General features: G+C 36.6%; 1 protein-coding gene across 1 annotated transcript in view; it reads right to left on the bottom strand.

Annotated features, from left to right (window-relative positions):
- Positions 1–21,849, bottom strand: part of BRMS1L (BRMS1 like transcriptional repressor) — a 30,381-nt gene extending 8,532 nt beyond the window's left edge. Inside the window, exons 1-4 of the mRNA XM_019426138.2 lie at positions 21,576–21,849; positions 18,004–18,094; positions 13,308–13,435; positions 11,167–11,246 (exon numbers count right to left, since the gene is read on the bottom strand). Of these exons, the coding sequence (XP_019281683.1) occupies positions 11,167–11,246; positions 13,308–13,435; positions 18,004–18,094; positions 21,576–21,717 (441 nt within the window). The 5' untranslated portion in view covers positions 21,718–21,849. The remainder of the gene's footprint in view (positions 1–11,166; positions 11,247–13,307; positions 13,436–18,003; positions 18,095–21,575) is intronic.
- Positions 21,850–22,112: the final 263 nt, after the last annotated feature.

Here is a 22,112-nt window from a genome sequence, read left to right as displayed (position 1 = left end):
CAACTATAAATAGATCCAGATTCTTCAACCAAAGAGGACTCTGAATGCAGAGTGAAAGTGATAAAGATTTTAAGAATATGAAACCTTAACTGCTGCAGTCTCTTTCCTTGTTACTGATAAATTTGCTCTAGGCCAAGCAAAAATTCTAAAATGAGTCCACTAATGGACTTTCCTTATAAAAACAAAAAAACACCACCACAATGGGCCTGAAATGTTTGATGCTTTGAAGGCATCTCTAAAGATATAAGTTACAGTTTAAAAAAATGTTTTTAAACATTTTATTTTATGTTTTGAGAGAGACAGAGCACAAGCAGGGAAGGGGCAGAGAGGGAGACACAGAATCAGAAGCAGGCTCCAGGCTCTGAGCTGTCAGCACAGGGCCCAATGCGGGGCTGGAACCCACAAATGCGGAGAGATCATGACCTAAGCCTAAGTCAGATGCTCAACCGACTGAGCCACCCAGGTGCCCCTAAGTTACAGTTTAAAGTGTACAAATAGAAGTGCCTTGAATCTATTCTCAGTCTTATTTCTTTGTCCTTGTCTCCCTATCCCCAAGCCCATAAGCCCTCAAAAGACTTTCCTGAATTGGAAAAGAAGTCATTGAGGAAGCAGCTAGAGGACACCTAGAAAAGAAAGGCTCATCCAAATTCCCTTGCTTTGGTGCTTGTAGAGACTTATTTGTTCAATAGGTAATTTAGTTTATTTAAAATACTTATATATTTGTCTTCAAGGTCCCATATCCTTCCAATCTCCACACCTAACTTCCCTTTGAACGTGGACAGGAGTTAGTGACTCACTTCTAATGGATAGAACGTGGTAGAAATCTAGGTCATAAAAAACATCGTCGCTTCAGTCTTGTCTCTTGGATCACTCGCTCTGAGAGATGCCAGTCACCAGGTCATGGGGCTCTCAGGCAGTCTTTGGAAAGACCCAAATGACTAAGGCTTGCAACCAAAAACCATTAAAACCTGCCAGCCTTGTGAGTGAGTCACCTTGGAAGCAGATCCTCCAGCCCCCAGTCAAGCCTTCAGCCTACTGCTTCACTGGCTGACCTCTTTACTGCATCTTTATGGGACTCCCTAAGGCAGAACCAATCAGCTAAGCTGCTCCCAAATTCCTGGCCACAGACACTGCAAAATAACAAATGTTTATTGTTGTTTTAAGTCACTAAGTTTTAGGGTAATTTATTATAACCAATTGGTTATATTGTATTGGATAACCAATACAAGAGGTCTCAAAAAACTTACTCCTATACACCTTGTCCCAAGAAGCCACTCTACCCAAATGAAAAGGAGAAGGAGATCTAGTGGGAATGATCTAGCGGGAAAGATCTAGCAGGAATTTCTACGGTGGTGGTGAAGACACACCCACAAAGACAGATGCTGCTGGCTTAGAAAGCATCTGAAGGAGGCTGCAGGATGGAGCAGGAGGACAGGGGATCTAGGGGTAAAGGGGATGCTCCTCATGGATTATCTGATGCATTTGATCACAGGGAAAACAGCATCAGCGGGGCTTTCATAGATCTGCTAGAGCTCTGAGAAGAATTGACAAATAAGACTAAAAGTAAATGAAGCAATTATTAATTCCAAGGCTACAAATAGAGTTGTACAAGGAGGGCAGTTTGAGCACAGTATAACTCTTGGCTCAACAAACAATATTTACAGTTACAACAAAAACAAAAACTGAGACATAACAGTGTAAGAATGGGATGAGGGAAACTATTATAGAATCTTTAGCTTTCATAACAGGACACAAATAGATAATATTTAAAACTGATACTATTTAGAATTATGAGGGCAAATTCCAGAAGCAGTAACTAAAAGAGGTAACCGCTGCTGGGACGTAGAATTTAGAGATGGGAGAGGGGGCTGCTGTGTTTCATTAGAGGCCTGTGTTTTCGGAAATATGTACACACATTACCTGCTAAAAACAAATGTTTAAAAGTATTTAAGCTGTATTAGCTAAGTATTTAGAGCTGTAGGGAAATCCTCATAAAATGCTGCCTGTAAAAAAGTTATGATACAAAATAGTATATATAGTCATACCAGTGATATGAAAATCAATTATACACACATACACGTAACAGATTTCCTCTGCTTGGTAGACTATAGTTCGTTACATTTCCTCCTTTAGACCTATTTCTCAAGTTTTGTTAGTACTTATTAACGTTATAATCAGAAAAAAATTAAATAAATAGATAACCAAAGTCAGAGCCCTAAAGAGCCTCAATCTTCTCAAAAACTAGAATCCTGGGGCGCCTGGGTGGCTTGGTCGGTTAAGCATCCGACTTTGGCTCGAGTCATGATCTCGCAGTCTGTGAGTTCGAGCCCCGCGTCGGGCTCTGTGCTGACAACTCAGGGCCTGGAGCCTGCTTCAGATTCTGTGTCTCCCTCTCTCTCTGCTCCTCCCCTGTTCATGCTCTGTCTCTCTCTGTCTCAAAAATAAATAAATGTTAAAAAAAAAAAATTTTTTTTTTAAAAATTAGAATCCTAACCCTGAACCCTCAGGGTCTGAGATCTTGCCACCACCTGCTGTTGATCTTAACACTCATCTCCAGCTCTGTGGGGAGGCTTAAATGAGAGAACCTAAAAAAAGCATCACCACCTGTCCCAGTGTCTGGCACACTGTAGTATTCTATAAATGTGATCTCCTTCCTTATTTTGACACAAACCATCTGCTAACTCGATTGCCTCTGTGGTGTTCTGGCATGCGCTCTGTATGTATACCCACACAAACATGTCTAATCTCTGGTCCTGGCCCCTCTTTCTACCTGCTGCTAATCAAACTTATTTTGACAATTGGCAGTGAATCTGCCTTCTTCCCACTTCCAGTGCCTCTCAGTTATTTCTATATGAGCCAAATGTAGAACTAAGAAATAAGCAAATAAAAAGCCCTGAATAACAAAGTGCAGATTTAATGGTAAATTGCATGAATGACTAGAAACATCAAAGGATTTCAGTCCTGGTTCTGCTGCTAATTGTGTGACCCCATGCAAATTACTTAACCTCTCTGAGCCCCATTCATAAAATCAAGATAATTCCTTTCATAAGGTGTGGTAAGGATTAAAATGAGCGTGAATATAAAATTTATAACACTCTAAGTTCCCTTCCAGCCTTTATTTCCTCTGTCTAAAATGCCCTTGAACCACTGGTATTATATAAGTAAATAGATCATTTATAATATTAATATTAAGCATTTAAAAAACAAGCCATACCTAAATTAGAAGAAATTTAGGTAAATAATTGGCATCTCTATGGAGGAGGGAAGACTTTCAAAGCTGAAAAATGATGGAAGAGAAAGAAATATATTTGTCTATGTAAAAAATATTATTTGAAAATACCTTGTGGACTTTTATTTCTGACAATATAGATGAGATATTGTCAAAACAAAAACAAAAATACTCAAAACCAAACAGAACTTCCCAACATACCTAGACAGATATTCTAAATAAAATACCACAAACATCTTTTTAAAAGTATAGTTAAGCTCTTAAAAAAAGTAAGAGATATCCTCAAGGACCAAAAATAAAGAGCTAAAAACCAGCATGCTAACCTGGTTTGAAGCTATGGTTTCCTTGAGGTTATTTGCAGGTGTCAATAACCTAGAGGCATGGTTTTTAGTGGCTGTTTGGGAAAAAGATCTGGGGCCTAAGCAAAGCAGGGACACAAGAACTGGGATTCCTGCATAGCTCTGAAGGGTTATACCTTCAAGGAAAAGGCAGACTAGAAAAGATTCGCCTGAGGGAAATGCCTATGTGTCAGGCAATAAATGGAAAAGAAGTTTTTCCAGCAAATATGTCATCTTGGGCCTGACCTCTACATATCTGAGATTCAAATATAGATTACCTGCATCTTCTAGGAAATTACAAGCCAAAAAATTAAAGCGGATGTGCTATTGGCACAGCAGGATGCCTAGTTCAAACAAACTAGCAGAAATAAAAGCAGATACTATCTGAAGAACCACATCCTCTGTCCAAGGCTCACAGAATTCCTAACAATAAAGCCTGCTATAGTCCAGAATCATGAAATAAGGAAAAAAGCTGTGAGATTTGTCAGAAATTTAAAAAAACACACACACACAGCAGAAATAGACTCTGAAGAACTTCAGATAATGTTATATTAAATATAATGAAAATGAAAGAAAGGCAATACCAGAAAAGATAATATCTGAGAAACTTCCAGAATGAGTGTAAAACAAATTCTTAGATTCAGAGCGCATAACAAATCCAAGTAAGGAGAGAAAAATAATCTCTGTGGAGACACACTGTAAAGGAACTGAATAACAACAATAAAAAAGGCTTAAAAGTAGCTAGTGAAAGGAAGGAAAATAAAGTTATCTAAAAATGGGACTTCTAAGCAGACTGTGGAAAGTAAAACCCTAAAAATGCTAAGAGGAAACAATTGTCATCCTACAATGTTTTATCCCCTTGAACTGTCCTTCCAGAATTATTACAAATAAACCTATTTTGGACAAATAAAAACTGAGCTTACCACTAAGGGACTCTCTGAAGAAATGTTAGGATGTTCTTCAAGAAGCAAAGAATGAATATGCAAGGAGGGGTTGCAACTCAAAAACAGTGAGCAAAAAAAAACGAGTAAAGTACGCATAAACCTAAAAAGAACTACGTCAACTAAATCTAGGAGATCAAAATAATGCTTCATTTGAAAGGTAAAAAAGCAAAATGGAACTAAAGTACTGAAAACTGTAACTTGTACTTTGGCGGGAGTATCTAGAGTTAGTTCAAGTGTCCTTTAATTCAAGAGGAGGACAGAGTTATTAATATTTGATTCTAATGTAGATATGCATGGTGAAAAATTAAGCTAATCATTATAGAAATAGAAAGTATAAATGTATGATAACAAGTTTTAAAACTCAATAAATCACACACAGCCAGGAAAGGTCAGAGAATAAAAAAGGATAAAGCAGAAAAAATAGAAAATATAAAACAGGTTGGTATTAAATATCAAAAAATCACTACAAATATAATTGGACTAAATTTACCAGTTAATAGACAGGGATTCTTAAAATAGTTTTTAAATCAACACATTAGCTCTTTATTTACAAATAACATGCCTATAATATACCATAAGAAAGTTGGAAGAAAAAAAGAATAGAATAAAATGAAGAATAAAATTTGGCCAGTAAATGCCAGGCCAAATAAAACTACAGAAGCTATTTTAATTATCAGACAAAATAGACTTTGAGGCAAAAATCATTGTTACAGAGTAAAGTGCTTTTAAAAAGGATAAAATGTTACACTTATTAAGAAATATAAAAATTCTAAAATAAACTGGTAGATATATAAACCATGAGAAATTAACATATGCCATTTACAATAGCATAAAAAAGAACAAAATACTTAGGAATAAATTAAGGAAATGAAAGACTTGTATACTGAAAACTATAAAACACTGATGAAAGAAATACAAATAAATCAAGACTTTCCTAGACTGGAAGACTTAATATTGTTTAAAAAGTCCATACTAAAGTGATTCACAAATTCAATGCAATCTCTATAAAATCTCAATGGAATTTTTTTTTACAGAAATAGAAAAAAAGACTAAAATTAATATGGAACCACACACACACACACACACACACACCCCCCAAAGAGCCAAAACAATCTGGAGAAAGAAAAAATGAGGCTTCACATGACCTAATTTCAAAATATATTACAAAGCTATGGAAATTAAAACAGTATGGTACTGGCATAAAGACAGGCATATAGACCAATGGAAAAGAGCTCAGAAATAAACCCATGAACAAAATCTTCAACAAGGGTGCAAAGAATACATAATGGGGAAAGGCTAGTCTCTTCAACAAAGGTGGTGTGGAAAAAATTGGACAGCCACATGCAAAGGAATGAAATCTGACCCTTACCTTACACTATACACAAAAATAAATTCAAAACGGGTTAAAAATTTTAATGTAAAACCTGAAACTATAAAGCCCCTAGAAGAAAATATAAAGGATAAGCATCATGACACTGCTTTTAGCAATAATTTCTTGAATATGACACCAAAAGCACAGGGAACAAAAGCAGAAAGAGATAAATGGGATCATGTCAAACTAAAAAGCTTCTGCACAACAAAGGAACAATGAGAGTGGAAAGGCAACCTACCGAACGGGAGAAAACACTCAAAAATCATGTATCTGATAAAGGGTTAATAATATTAAAAACACATAAGGAACACAATTTATTTATTTTTTTAATCTTTATTTTTGAGAGAGAGAGAGATACATAGCATGCAGGGGAGGGGCAGAGAGAGTGGGAGACACAGAATCCGAAGCAGGCTCCAGGCTCCCAGCTGTCAACACAGAGACCAACACAGGGCTCGAACTCATGAACTGCAAGATTATGACCTGGGCTGAAGTCAGGACGCTTAACCAACTGAACCACCCAGGTGCCTCTAAAGAACTCAATTTAAAAATTAGGACTTGAATAGACCTTTCTCCAAAGAAGACATACAAATGGCCAAGAAGTACATGAAAAGATGTTCAACATCACTAATCATCAGAAAAACGCAAATTAAAATCAGTGTGCTATCACTTCACACCTATTAGTATGGCTGTTACCCAAAAACCAAAAGTTAAGTGTTGGTAAGGATATGGAGAAATTGGAACCCTTGTGCACAGATGGCAGAATTATAAAATAGTGTGGTCACTATGGAAAACAGTATGGAAGTTCCCTAAAAAATTAAAAATAGAACGAAATGATCCAGCAATTCTACTTCTGAGTATACTCCCAAAAGAACTGAAATCAGGATCTCAAAGAGATTTGCACTCCCATGTTCATTTCAGCACTATTCACAATGGCCAAGATGTGGAAAACAACCTAAATGTACACTGAAGGATGAATGTGTAAAGAAAATATGATATATACATACAATGAAATATTATTCAGTCAAAAAAATTAGAACATCCAGGGATGTCTGACTCTTACCTTGGTTCAGCTCATGATCTCACAGTTCCAGAGATCAAGCCACACATCTGGCTCTGCTCTGACAGCAAAGAGCCTTCTTGGGATATTCTCTCTCTCTCTCTCTCTCTCTCTCTCTCTCTCTCTCTCTCTCCTCTCTCTCTCTCTCTCTCTGCCTCTCCCCCGCTCACACTCTTTCTCTCTTTCTCAAAATAAATAAACATTTTTTAAAAATTACGAAGTCCTGCCATGTGCTACAACATGGATCAACCCTGAGGATAATATACTAAATGAAATAAGCCAGTCACATACAGACAGGTATTGCATGATACCACTTATATAAGATATACAAACTAGTCAAACACGTAGAAGCAGAGAGTAGAATGGTGGTTGCCAAAGGCTAGGGGAAAGGGGACATGGAGAGTTGCTGTTCAATGGGTATAAAGTTTCAGTTATACATCATGATTAAGTTCTAGAGGTCTGTTGTACAAAAAGTGTGCCTATAGTTAAAAATATTGTATTACACACTCGATATTTGTTAATAGGATACATCTCATATTAAGTGTTCTTAACCACAGTTAAAAAAATTTTTTTTTAAGAAGAAAAAAGAAAAAGATAAAAGAAATTCCACAGGAGATAAGTTTCAGCCGGGAGCTCTGGAATCATGAGCATTCAGTCCCCAGGACTGTACCATCCTTTTTGATCAAAGGAATCCACAACAGTGGACATGCATTGTGGGGCATCTCATTATCAGTACCTTTGGCCTCCAGATCTGAAATGGTGAATGACTTTACTACTGTGAAAAGAACAGTAGGTCGATTTTCTTAGGGCATAAAGAAGAAAACTAATAATAATAAAAAAACAATAAAGGAGGTATTAACAAATCCACCATCACACGGAGAATTCTAACACACCTCCTTCAGTAACTGAAAGATGAAGCAGACAAAAAATTAGGATAAGTCCATACATAAATAAATGAACGGAAAGTGTTATGAGGAATAAGATACTCGCACAAAGTATTTCTCCCCAAAGTACTTATTAATCACAATAAGTAAAAAAAGTAAGTTTACTTAGAGAAACTTGGAAGACACCACACCGAAGTCAAGTGATCAAAGTGTACATCACCAATAATGGTACATGTCAAAATTGTGTGCTACCTAATAGAATTCAGTGAAAAAAACACATCACTATTGTGATATTCTTACTGAGAGGCAAAACCCAACTCTAATCATGAAGAAAAAGCAGACCAATTCAAAACTGACATTCTATATAATAACTGGACTGAAATTTTCAAATTTGTAAAGACCATGAAAGTCAAGGAAAGACTGAAGAATTGTTCTACATGGAAGGAAACAAGACATGACAACTAAATGCAAAGACAAAGACAAGTGATCCGAACTGGATCTCTTTGCTCTAAAGGGTATTGTTGGGACAACGGCTGAAACTTAAATGGGGTCTGAGGATTAGACAGTAATAATGTATCAGTGTACATTTCCTGATTTTGATGATTATAGTATCGTTATACAGGAGAGTGTCCTTCATTTGTTGTATTCAGGGGTGATGGTGCATCATGTTGCCAACTCATTGTCATCTTCATCAGAAAAGTTCTTTTGTACTTTCTTGCAACTTTTCTATAAGTATGAGGCTGTTTAAAAATATACAAAGACAAGATGTACTAAGCACCCATGGAACTGATGAATGCAATCTTAACTATATATTTCCATGGAAGAGAAAAATATGGGATATTCCTAACTCATTTTATGGATCTTGAGATCAAATCAAGGACAGTATGAGACTTAAAAATTAAGTCTCACTGATAAACATAGAAATGAAGCTTCTAAACAAAATATTAGCAAACTGAATCTGGTAATTCACAGTAAAAATAATTATTCCAGGAATCCAAGGATGGTTTAACATTAGAAAATACATTAAGAGCAAAAAACATGACTAATTCAACAGATGTAGACAAAGCCTTTAATACAATATAACAACTATCATGGTAAAAAAAAAACAAAACAAAACAAAACAAAAAAACCTTAGAAAATAAGAAATAAAAGTAAATTTCCTTAACTTGATAAAGAGTATTTACCAAAACCCAACAGTAAATATTAGAAAACCATAAGAAGCACTCCCTTAAAATCAAGAACCCAACCACAATCTGCTTTCACTGCTTCTAGTTTATGATGTTCTATCAGTGCCACTAAGACAAAACAAATAAGAGGAAGATCAGAAGAAACAAACTGCCATTATTAACAAATGACATTACTATCCACATGGAAAATCTAATGAGTTTGTAATTAAATTATTAGAATTAAGAGAGGTAGATAAGGTTGAATATCAATATACAAAATGATTTTTTATACAGCAGCAAGAAATAAAAAGTAAATTTTTTAAAAGATGTTACTAAACAAGAACAAAAAATTTTAACAATAACAAGTATAAGAAGAGCAAGGTAAAATTATCAGTTTATTGAACTACCAAGACTTACTAGACTGAAAGCAAGGTATTATGCTACCAGTGCAGAAGCAGTCAAACAGACAAATGAAACAAATTTAAATGGCTATAAACAGGGGTGTCTGGGTGGCTCAGTTGGTTAAGTGTCTGACTCTTGATTTCAGCTCAGGTCATGATCTCACAGTCTGTGAGATCAAGCCCTGTGCTGGACTCTGCGCTGACAGTACGGAGCCTGCTTGGGATTCTCTCTCTCTCTTTCTCTTTCTCTATGCCACTCCTCCCCAAAATAAATAAATAAATATTTAAAAAAAAAAAAAAAAACAGCTAGAAACACTCTGGCATATAAGTGGACATTTGATATAAAAAAGATGAAGAAAAAAGATGGGGGAAAAAGATGGAATTGCTGATTCCTGGTATAACAACAGAGTATGGAATAAACAGTGTCGACGTTACCTATCCATATGCAAAAACAAATTAGATGCATACTTTATACCACATGCAAAAATGAATTAGAGGTAGTCTAGCAATCTAAACGTTAAAAAGCAAAATTTCAACGTTTAAAAGCAAAATACATTTTTTTTTACTTCAAAATGGGAAAGACATAGAAAGCACATATCATAAAGGAAAGATGATAAATTCAGCTACATTAAAATGTAAAACGTTTGTTCACCAAGTTATCAAAAAGAGTGAAAAGACATTCCATTGCCTGGGTAAAAATATTTGCAAAGCACATAACCAGCAAAGCATTTATATCCAGAATATATAAAGAACCTCTACAGTTGATGAGGAAAACACTAACAGCCCAACATAAAGGCAAAAGATATGAACAGGCACTTCTTAGGAAAACAAATCCAAGCAGCCAGTAAACATCAAAAAGATGTTTCATCTCAGCTGTAATCAAGAAAATGAGGGATGCCTGGGTGGCTCAGTGGGTTGTCTGACTGGATCAGGTCATGTTCTCACAGTTCATCGGTTCAAGACCTGCATAGGGCTCTGTGCTGACAGCTCAGAGCCTGGAGCCTCCTTAAGATTCTGTGTCTCCCTCTCTCTCTGTCCTTCCCTCTCTCTCTCTCTCTCTCTCTCAAAAATAAATTAAATAAATAAATAAATAAACAAATAAATAAATAAATGAATGAATAAAATGAAACACATTCCACCATTTTTTTAATCTACTCTTAATATTTTAATAATTTACAAAGATAGAATAAAATAATAAAAGATAAGAATGATGACAGAATTTGTTATCTTATTTCCACTAATGTATTTATGATCTTACCTATGTTATATGAAAAGTTATCTGCAAAATGAGCACTAGTTTTAAACACTATCCAAAGAGACTTTCTCCATAGAGAAAAATACATCTATTTTTTCCCCATAAATAGAGAATTCTGTCCTAAGATGAGGAAATAGGTCTAGAGAGTCAAATTAATAATAAGCCCAACATTCCAACTGTACCACTAGATTCACACTTTTTTAGTCTAAACTTGAATATTATACTAATTACACTAATATTTTCAGCAATGCCAAATGACACGATCATGACAAAGTCTTTTTAAGGTAACAGTTGCAAAACTTCTAAAATTATCTCCCTTCATTCTTTTCTATGGTCCCTTCTTTGTGTCCTATTTACAATACAGCTTCTGCTGCACTTGTATTAAAAAAAAAAATCATGCAAGTGATAAACTAAAGCACAATTTAATTTTGTTTCACTTATTTTATTTACTTTACCTACCACACTCAGAAAGACTTGAAGGGCTGAAATTAGATTAAAAGTAAAAGTAAAATAACAGTACCTCACAATGCTGGCGAGAGGCTTGAATTTCACATTCATATTTGTTCTTTACAGATTCTAAGCAGAGCTCTCTATAGATTCCTGCAACCAAACACAATTACTCTGATTACGTTAGCATTAATGAGTTTCGTTAACACTTCCCTACAGGAATTCTGTCCAACTGTATTTTATAAGATGAGTCAGGAAGAAACTGACAAGTGATTCTAACTTAATCTTTAAAAATTGAAAATAAAAAGGCTCAGTTAAAATCCATATCAAGGCAGCCTAGAGAATTAAGAATTTAAGAGCGAGGAAGAAACAACACTGCAAATTTTAGTTCTTACTCCATTCTTCTAAAGAATACTCCTAAAATGTTTGATAGAGAATGAGAAAAATGAAAATAAAACTCCTTTCCTATGAAAAGTAATCTCTCAGGACTCATAATGGAAATAGTCAATAAACTCTGGTTTCATTAATCACATATTCTCCAAGTAACAAGTGGATACCATAACCAACAAAACCACTATTTTTTTTAACTATTATTTTCAGAGTCCAAACCTTCCAAAAGGATTAATGTATAAACTGATACAACAAAATGTATAAACTGATAATGATGTTTGAGTGCTCCTGATTTTTCTAGAGAATGGATGCTCAAGAGAGTTTCACTTCAAGCTACCTGAAAGCAATAGTATGAAACAATAGTGCAAAATAGTATAAAACATGGCGTGCAAATACACCATCACAAAAATGGCAAACAAAGGCTCTAGATGTATACACCAAACTCAGTCCCATAGTTGACCCTAGAAATGTGATTCTTTCTTATACAGTAAAGGCATGGGACAGATATCTGGAACTGTGCCATTAGCAACACATTCGCACACACAATATTCTCTGTACAAGAGGCCACATAGTAGAAAAGTGAATAACTGATTCAAGTAATTCTTCCTAAATATCCAGTAAGTCTCACTTAGTTGTTTTTTTTTTTTTTTTTTTTTTTACTATCTTCTTTTAACCTCTTTTTTTTTCACTTTTATTTTGCAATGAATATAGACTGACAAAATGTTGCCAACTTAATATAGTACAGGTAGTTCCCTTGGACCTTTCACTCAGTTTTCCCCATGATAATATCTTACATAATTAGAGTACAATATCAAAGCCAAGACATTGACATTCATACAATCCGTACACTATTCAGATTTCACCAGCTTTGTATGCACTTAGTTACTTGAGTATGTATGGGTATAGCTTTATGCATCACTTAGTTCTTTTAGAATGTCAAAGAAAATTAAGGACTTGTTTACTTTTCAGAGTGTGGTAAGCCAACTTGTAAAAATAGCAAGTTAAGTATCATATCATCTACATATTCAATATTAAGCATTCAAGAATAAAATTTGGTTTAAGGTAGAAATAATACAAAAAGAACCTATTATGAACAATGCTTTAGGTATTACATAATAGGTACAGGAGGATCAATTAGTGTCCCCCAAAAAGAAAAAAAAAATCAGCACCTCCATTAGTTAAAATTCAGTTTTAGTCCAACTATGAAAAAACATAAGTGATCTTCAAACAGATGTATCCTTTGTCATGTGTGCTAGGACACAATTCTGAGGCTGGATTCCAATAATAACAAAAGACTGAAATTTAACCATACAAGTATAGTATATTTTCATTTATTCGTAGCCACAAATCAGTGACCAAACTTATCAAAATAATAAATTATCATTAAATTACAGAGTTGAAGACTAATTCCCTATTCCATAACATCCTGATCAAACGTTTTGTCGATGTTTTTATAAATAAAAAAATCCTTGTCACTCCTATAGATGAAAAGTACTAAGAGTACTAAGTTGAAACTTAATTTAGGTAACAGGAAAATTCAACTGAAATACTAACAGTTGCTCTTAATAAAAGTATCATGTCTCTAATTGTTTCACATGTGGAAGTATCGTCTCAACAACACTGCTAGCAATCTGATATCCCACAGCAGCAGAGGAAAGCAAGAGGCATTTAATAAATGATTATGGGCTGATTGAGTGAAATGCTCTGTTCACTGTAAATATATTTGTGATTTCACTAACAAGAAACACTCACTTGACAAACACCTTTTAAATCTAGTGAAGAGTTCATATTCTACTAAATGGAAAAGATGTTTCACTTTCCTACCTGCTACCTTTGTACGAATTTGCATATTTTCTTGTAAAGTTGCCAGTGGTTCCAAATATTCTGGTGCTTTTCCAGCTATGACTTCTTGTAGTTTTGCATCCACCTGACTTAATCGTTCTTTATAAAGTCTTAACAAAGCAAAAATTAAAATATTAATTTTAAAAGCCCAACAAAGGCTAACATACCATTTTAAACATTATCTCTTCCTAATATCATTCATATTCTAATAACCTACCAAGTGTATTTTTTTCTTGATCTTAAGTGAAAAACTCAGTTACATTACTTGACTTTATGCACATAATCACAAAGTAGATTTTATATTTAGATATATCATTCTTCAATAATTTACTCAGTACAAAAAATACAACTAAGCTACTACTTTTTTGCACTCTACATGTTTGGTTTTGTTTTAACTGCAGAACAATAAATCAATTCAAGGAGAAAAGGTTATTTAAAACACTTTTAAAAGAAACAAAAGAAATCGGGGTGCCTGGGTGGCTCAGTTGGTTAGGCATCTGACTTTGGCTCAGGTCATGATCTCACAGGTTCCTGAGTTTGAACCCCGCATTGGGCTCTGTGCTGACAGCTGAGAGCCTGGAGCCTGCTTCAGATTCTGTGTCTCTCTCTCTCTCTCTCTCTCTCTCTCTCTCTCTCTCTCTCTCTCAAAAATAAACATCTAAAAATTTTTTTAAAAAACAAAGAAATCATTTTGAACACTTTAGATATAAACATTACTAGTTGTCAAAATAAAAAATTCCCTGGCTTCTCTCCACCTTTCCTGAAAAACAGTATTATAATATTCAGCCTACTTGGTTTTTAAAGAACAAAGAGGAAGTAGAGTGATGAAGGTAAAAACCAATGGCTACAGAACTTGTGTTCTGGCATACCCAGTTTGTCTGGACTGCAAATGAAGAAGGTATAACAAAATGGTTGCTCAGTGGATGCAGAAATGAAATATGGGGCTGGGAACCCCTGTTGCTGTATTTGTGAGTTTACATACAAATACTCTAATTTGCCAGCTGTCACACCTTTAACTTCACCTTGATTATCAATGACAGACAACTCAAAGTTTACTTCTGGCAATAATCCTACAGGATAGAACTCTTTTTAAGGATGGATGTCTACATTGTCATTCTTTACAAAAGGCACTTGTGATCCTGGCTTTGTGCATTTCATAGATATCCTAAAAATTTCAAAGCAGGTTAACAATTTAAGATCATTTGTAAATTCTTTTTTTTGACATTCATTACTTTATCAAGGGTGAAGAATATGTCACAAGGATGGCATGTAGTAAGTTCTAAAAGAAACCACTGATTATGCTTGTAGGTGTTAGTATAACTAGCAGTTAGCTTTTGAAAACATTACAATACCTGGCTTTCATATAAAAATTATCTTTCTTCGTGAAAATATGAAGTGGGGGCACCTGGGTCCTTTAGTTGGTTAAGCATCCAACTCTTGATTTCAGCTCAGGTCATAATCTCACAGTTCATTAGACTGAGCCCCACACTGAGTGCAGAGCCTGCTTGGGATTCTCTCTCTCTCCCTCTCCTTCTGCCCCTCCCCAACTTGCTGTCATGCACGCTTGCACACACTTGCACATACTCTCTCAAAAATCAATAAACTTAAAAGATAAAGAAAATATAAACCAATACAATTAAGACAATCAGGGAGGGGGCTGGGAGGATGGGTTAAATAGGCAATAGGGATCAAGGAACACACCTGTGATGAGCACCAGGCGATATATGGAATTATTGAATCACTATATTGTAGACCTGAAACTAATATAACACTGTATAGTAACTAGAATTAAAATAGAAGCTTAAAAAAAAGACAAGAAAATCAATATTGAATGTCTATAATTGATCATTATAATTAGCATAAAGATTTGTATGATTTTGAAGTATTCGAGCAACTTTGAGTATTAATACAATAAATATTTTTCTAAACAAAAATGGAAAAATTATCTGAGTTAACTACCAAAATAATACATTATCATCTCTGGGTTAAATTTTTCTAAAACTCAAGATACAATGATAAATGAATGTGCAAAGTCAAAAAACTATAATGTGATAGCTACAGCTTTTGAAATCATAAATACAACTTCAGGCAAAATGCTAAAAATTCAATACAAATGATGAATGTACTGGAAAAACATCAGCCTTAAAATATCAATAAGGTATCCTGAATAGGTGAACAGTGTCTTGAATCAAGAGGCTATGTGAATTAACAATATTCAATTAACTACCCTTTTAAAAGAATAGATTCCTCAAAATCAGTATCATTTCAACAACCTTAAAATTCAAGTATAAACTCACCAAAGCCAAGAATCAGGAGTCCCTTAGCAGCAACCACAATACTATTCAGAGTAGATGCCCAATTAATGTTTACTGGATACTGAACATTGAAATACATGAAAATTTGGGCAGTGTAAGTTCCTCTATCTTTTTTAATGAAGTGGAAGAACCTTCCACCAATATCCAAACTGCCAAATGGTGGATTTTCTGCCTTATGAAAGAAGTGCTATTATGCCCTCTGGTGCTAGAACAGGAGAAGCAGGAGAATTTGTTGATGTTGTTGTTATCATATCTCCCACCTCTTCTACAGAGGATTTGAGACTGCTCACAGTACAACAGAATAAAAATAGCAACAATGCAATTGGGGCAGATAAAAAAAAAAAGATAATTATAAACCTGATGCAAGGATTATTTCTTTCTAAAACACATTTCTGAATACCAATTTCTTCTTCTTTTTTTTAATGTTTATTTTTGAGAGAGAGAGACAGAGCACGAGAAGGGTAGGGGCAGAGAGAGAGGGAGACACAGAATCTAAAGCAGGCCCCAGGCTCCCAGCTGTCAGCAGAGAGCCTGATGCAGGGCTCGAACCCACAAACCGTTTAAGATCATGACCTGAGCCAAAGTTGGACACTTAACCAACTGAGCCAACCAGGCACCCCTGGATACCAATCTCTTGAGAAAGAATCCTATTAATAGTGGTAACGGGTCTACTGTTAATATGTTTCTGAGATGAATGAGGCTGGTGGGAGAAATGGCTGGTAATGAGCCATGAAAATGCAAAATTCAAGGCAACTGCCAGCCCCAAGATGAGCAAGAGTAGGCTTAAAGACTGACTAGGTGCAAAGTTCTCCTTTGTAATATATTATATTAGAGCTTTACAGTACTTTTCATTTCTTGGATAACCATAAAATACACTTTAAAAGCTCAATAGGTGTATCTTAATTGTGTGAGAATTATTCATTCATGGATTACCAGTGCTAAAATATAAAAATACAAATTTGTTTCCTCTTTTCCAGAATGATTCTGGATGAACTCTCCATGTTGCCCAAATAATGGATCCCTTGGGGATCCAAACTGATTCAAATTTACAATCAATAATGTAAATCTTTAGAATAAAAAAATGATACCATGTTTTTTAAAGCCAAAGTTTTAAATTTTGGATTATTTATATCAATATGCTGCACTAGCTTGGAACATTTATATGTTCACCTCTCATACCAATGAAAGTTAAGACCAGAAATGTCATAAACAGCAGGATACATTTGATAAACAAATCTGTCCCCTTTTAGTCTGGCAATTCCAGATATTAACCATGTTTTCATCTGTTCTCTGGGCCTCTCTAGGGAAGAGGTAAGAGAGAAGAATAAACAGCAAAATTATGAAGAATTAATGAACTGAAGAGCCAGCTTCCAAATAAATTAGGTGTCTATAGTCTCAGAAGTTTCTTTCATTTACAATTCCTAACACGTAGCTATACCCCATGACCTTGCCAGCAAGTTCTGAAGTAAAAGCTCACATTTAAGATTTTTTTTTTTAATATGCATCTGCATCTATTCTGTTCTCTCAAATCACTGGGGCCCATTCTTGTGTAACCAACTTCTCATAAGAGTTCTGGCATTATAAAGAGGGGGAGAAAACAGTATCTAATAAGCACCACTATGTGCCAGCCAAGACTAAGAATTTCACCTACTGCTCATACAATCCTAACAGTTCACAATAAAATAGCTACTATTACACCTTTTTAATCTGTGAAAAAAGCCTGGATTCAGAGCCTGTGCTCTTTCTACTCCCCTATATTTCCTCCAAAGTAATGCCTTAGTGGAAGGAACGTCACTAGGAAGTCACTAGTCACTAGTACTAGGAAGCAGAAGGCCTAGCTTACTTTATCACTTGCTGATGAACTATGGGCAAATCACTTCACTCCTCTGAGCATCAATTTTCTCACAGGTAAGGATGGATATCTGCCAACCTTACACAGTTGCTTCCAGAGGCAAACTAATGTGAAAACATGTATGTATTACCCAATGTTGATTAAAACAAAAATCACATGCCATTTTGGGGAAATATTCTGTTATTCTAAGATTTTTAAAAAGCTATCTTTATTCAATCATTTAACAAAGAAATGAAAGAAGCAAATTAGAACCAAGGGTCCAACCACCCAGGGAAAACATTTTAATTACCAACATCCACATAGAAATCTTATTATACACCCCCAAACCTGTCTCAAAACCCTTAGTTTAGTTAATGAGGTCTTCAGAAGGCAAATAGTTGAAGCCTCTTTTAGAATAGTCTCATAAAATACAAAAAGGAAAATAGTTCAGTGAATAGAATTTCTCTTGTGCCAGTATACATGTGACATGGTTGAGATTCAGTGACAATGACCTTCTGACATCACTACTTACTGATCCTTGAGATCGGTAAACTGTTTTTCTAGATTGGACATTTCATCTAAACATTCCATTCTTCTTCTTTCACAGTCTTCATCATCCATTTCTATTAATAAAAAGACAAATAGCAAAGAAAAAAATTAATTTTATGTTCCAAATTATCTGAATGTTAATTCAAACGGCTAAAGAAAAAAAAAGAAAGAAAAAAACTGTAATACGAAGTTAGATATGCAAGGCCTATATTAAGTCTTAAGAGAAAATTAATGTTTATCCAAAATAATTTCTACTAAAGGTTTTAACTTAAAATATAATTGAGAGTTAAAGCTATAGCAATCTCTAGACCTTTTTGTTTTTATTCATTTTCAAATCACTTTAAACGGCTGACATCAAGCTTTACTCTTAAGTGATGAATCCATTTTTGGTTTATGTTCCTTCAACTCAACAGAACTTAAACACCAAAACGATTATGTCCATTAAAGGCTAATATTGCTCAAAAACACTTTTAGAATCCTTCTTTCAGAACTGCTTACATGACAGATTTGCCAGTTACAAAAGAAGAAAACTAATCTCATTCTGTTTACCACCAGATCTGTTGGTCTCTTACTCATATTCTCATTGTTCCCTCTCCCCAAATTACTGTAAGTGAGAAAGAGGAAAATGAAAAGAAAAAATAAGCAAACTTTTGAAGGAAAGCAACTGTTAAATTACCAGCTATCTCCTATATTCCTTTATCTTCTATTTTTACATCGCATATATTTCAACATAAGTGAAATAAGCGAAGCGTAAAATGATCTGCATCTCGATCTTCATTAAATAAAGGTCAAGCTATGGTAAAGAGTTAAATACACCAAGGAACAATAGGGTTCATTTTTTTTAACTTTCCTAAAACAGATTAAAATTATTTCTGATTCTTTTTTAATTTTTTTTTTTAACGTTTATTTATTTTGGAGACAGAGAGTGAATGGGGGAGGGTCAGAGTGAGAGAGAGACACAGAATCGGAAGCAGGCTCCAGGCTCTGAGCTGTCAGCACAGAGCCCGACGCGGGGCTCGAACCCACGGACCGTGAGATCATGACCTGAGCCGAAGTCGGACGCCCAACCGACCAAGCCACCCATGTGCCCCAAAATTATTTCTGATTCTTAATAGCTTACTCCTGGGCTATTTAAAACTTGGTCACGCAAGATGACTCACTTCCCAGTATCTCTGGATAGTAGAGGTTTTTTTCTGTAGCTTTAGGACCTGCTCAGTACCAATGTTTGAGAAGAACAAAACTGTGGAAGTTTAACATGAAAGCCATTCAGCAGAAAAGAAATGCTTTCACAAGAAGCAAAACTGCATAATTTATTTAAGTAGTTTCTTTGCGCTTAAAAAAATCTGACATAGGGGCGCCTGGGTGGCTCAGTCGGTTAAGCGGCCGACTTCGGCTCAGGTCATGATCTCGCGGTCCATGAGTTCGAGCACCGCATGGGGCTCTGTACTGACTGCTGAGCCTGGAGCCTGTTTCGGATTCTGTGTCTCCCTCTGTCTCTGACCCTACCCCGTTCATGCTCTGTCTCTCTCTGTTTCAAAAATAAATAAAAACGTTAAAAAAAATTATAAATAAAGATGATACAACTGAAAAAAAAAATCTGACATATAGTTCAAATTATTACATTCTTCACAAATTAAGTTGTCCATTATTTTCTGGGAAGGAATAAAAAATCAGTGAAAAAATCACTGAGAATTTTAACAAATAGATGTCACTTTGTGAGATCTTCAGCTCTCATCAAAAAAACAACACTTGGAGATAAAATGTTTTACAAATCTAAAAAATGTGTTTACACACAGCCTAGGTGTTCTTTCTCTGTATTGCTCACTTTTGAAATCTCACCTACTTTCACGGCTACACGGATGAATGACTTCCAAATCATGCTTCCTAGCCCAAGCAGGTCCCAATGCTACATTTCCATCTGTCAGTTGACACTCTGACTTAAATATACCACAAGCACCTCAAAAGCAACATGTCTGAAATACTCTATCTTCCACCTTCATCTCAAATATTTCACTTTTCTATTTCTATTCATGCTACCACCATCTCCTCGTATCTGGGGTTTTCCTCTTACCTTCACTCCTAAACTCACATTCACCAATTGTGCATTGTGGGTTTGTTTTTTTTTTTTTCATTTTTGAAATCTTTTACATCTATACTTCTTTCTCATTCTCTAGCTCAAATCCTCCCAAAAAAATCGGTTTCTCACTCTTTTGAATAAGCCTTAAACTCTAGTAGCCTTTGCATTTTTTTCTTACATTCCTCCCAAGCCAACATATCACCCCAATCCAAATTCTACCCATTCGTCAAGATAATTGAGGTAATCCCACCTTCTTCAACTAGCCTTTCCTGGCCACCCTATTCAGAAAAGATTTCCTCTGGTCTCTGAAATCCTATAGCATTGTTTACAGTTAAGTATTTATTTGGCAGTTTAATCAAGTTCTGGTTTATGACAACTGTTTAATTGAGAACAGATCATAACTATTTATTTACACCTCACAGAGTAGTGTCCAGTGCATCTCAAGGAAGTCACTCATAAAGGCCTATTTGGAATGGCTAGTTTATTGACTGAAATTACGTACTTCCATGGAGATTTGCTTTTAAAGAGAAACCTGAAAAGAGGGTGTCCGGGCATTAACAGATTGTCATCAGTCCTTGCTTTACATAACCAATAATCAGGCCAAGACGAGAAAGTTTAAGTTTAATTCTCATCATATGGAAAGAAGAAAATCCAGGCTGGCATATATTCCATTTCTCTTTTTAATAACCATCCTGAAAGTGTGCAAAATCCATCTGTGGTGGTAATCTGCCCCCCACAGTCCCCCAAAAAACCTACAAAAAACCTGAAACAGCCCCAAATTGGAAAAGATTACAAGAAAGAAAAGATTTGGAAAATTTCAGAGTTGCCCAATATCTGCCAGTTTATAAGTATATGAAGATCCAAAATCACCCCTGACGGGCTCTCAGTCTTGCAAAGTTCAGACAGATGCTGTAAATGGGACAGCTCCAAGTCGGCCCCCGCAAGAACGCTGATGTCAAGTGCTGACTGACAGGCTGACTTGGAAGCTGAGATTAACAAATTCTAAACCAGCCAAGAGCCGGCACAATTCTAACCGACCTCGGCCCTGACAACCCATGTTGAGAAGTAAGGGTTGGAAAGATGAAAAATAAGAAAAGAAGCCGGTGGTCTGGGGGTAAGAGGCATTTCCAGGGTCTCCCAGACAAGCTGCAAGGCATTCCCCACTTTGGTCGACAGCCGTGGGCACTGCCCGGAGGTCCCCAAGGCTGGTCCGACGGCGAGCAGGACTGCGCAGCGTCCGGGAACTGGGCGAGCCCAGGCCCGCGCTGGGTCCCGCCCCGCCAGCAGGGACCTGCCTGGAGCCAGGCAGCGCCCCACGATGAGTCCGGGTGCTGCCGAGGGCCGGGAGCCAGTCTCCGCCCCTTCCCTCTCTCCCCGCCCAGCACTCCCAGCAGGACGCAGCTGCCCGGCGTGCGGAGAGCGGCCTGTCGTGCGCCGGGCGCAAGGACTCAGGGTCCCGGCCCCGGTGGGTTGCACACCTGAGCTATCTCCATCCTCGGAGACCGACGAGCTCTCCGTGTCCTCGTCCTCTGAGCTGCTCCCCTCATTTTCGGCGTAGTCCACCTCCATCTCATCGTGATGGTTCGTCTCCTTCTTATCCCCTCGGGAATGGACTGGCATTTTCCAGCCGCGCCGTCGCTTCCCACTCCCGGCGCCCAGCCCAGCCACCGCCGCTTCAATGAAGGGCGCGCCGAACGCCCCGACCCACCCAGCGGCCGAGCGCGTTCTGAACCCCCTCAGCTCCTCCCCGCCCCCGGCCCGAACCTCACAACCTAACCCGCAAGCTCTGCGCTGGGAGCTCTGCCATTGGTGGAAGCAGTCCTCGAGCCGGGTGGGGTGGAGCTTGCCTTGCTCGGGTACGGTTGGTTGCCCGTAATTACGGCGCGGCCTTGCAATGTTTGTCGGGAGTTGTAGTCCTTACTGCTTAGACCTGCAGGGGCTGCCGCCTTCCAAGCTTCAACAACCGCGATCATTTCTTGCCTGTGGACTTCAAGTCCCACAAGGCACGAAACCTG

Source organism: Panthera pardus, unplaced genomic scaffold (assembly GCF_024362965.1).
Source record: "Panthera pardus isolate Hobbes unplaced genomic scaffold, ASM2436296v1 HiC_scaffold_24, whole genome shotgun sequence".
Taxonomy (NCBI): Eukaryota; Metazoa; Chordata; class Mammalia; order Carnivora; family Felidae; genus Panthera; species Panthera pardus.
The sequence above is the reverse complement of the archived record's forward strand: the minus strand, read 5'-3'. Positions and strand labels throughout refer to the sequence as shown.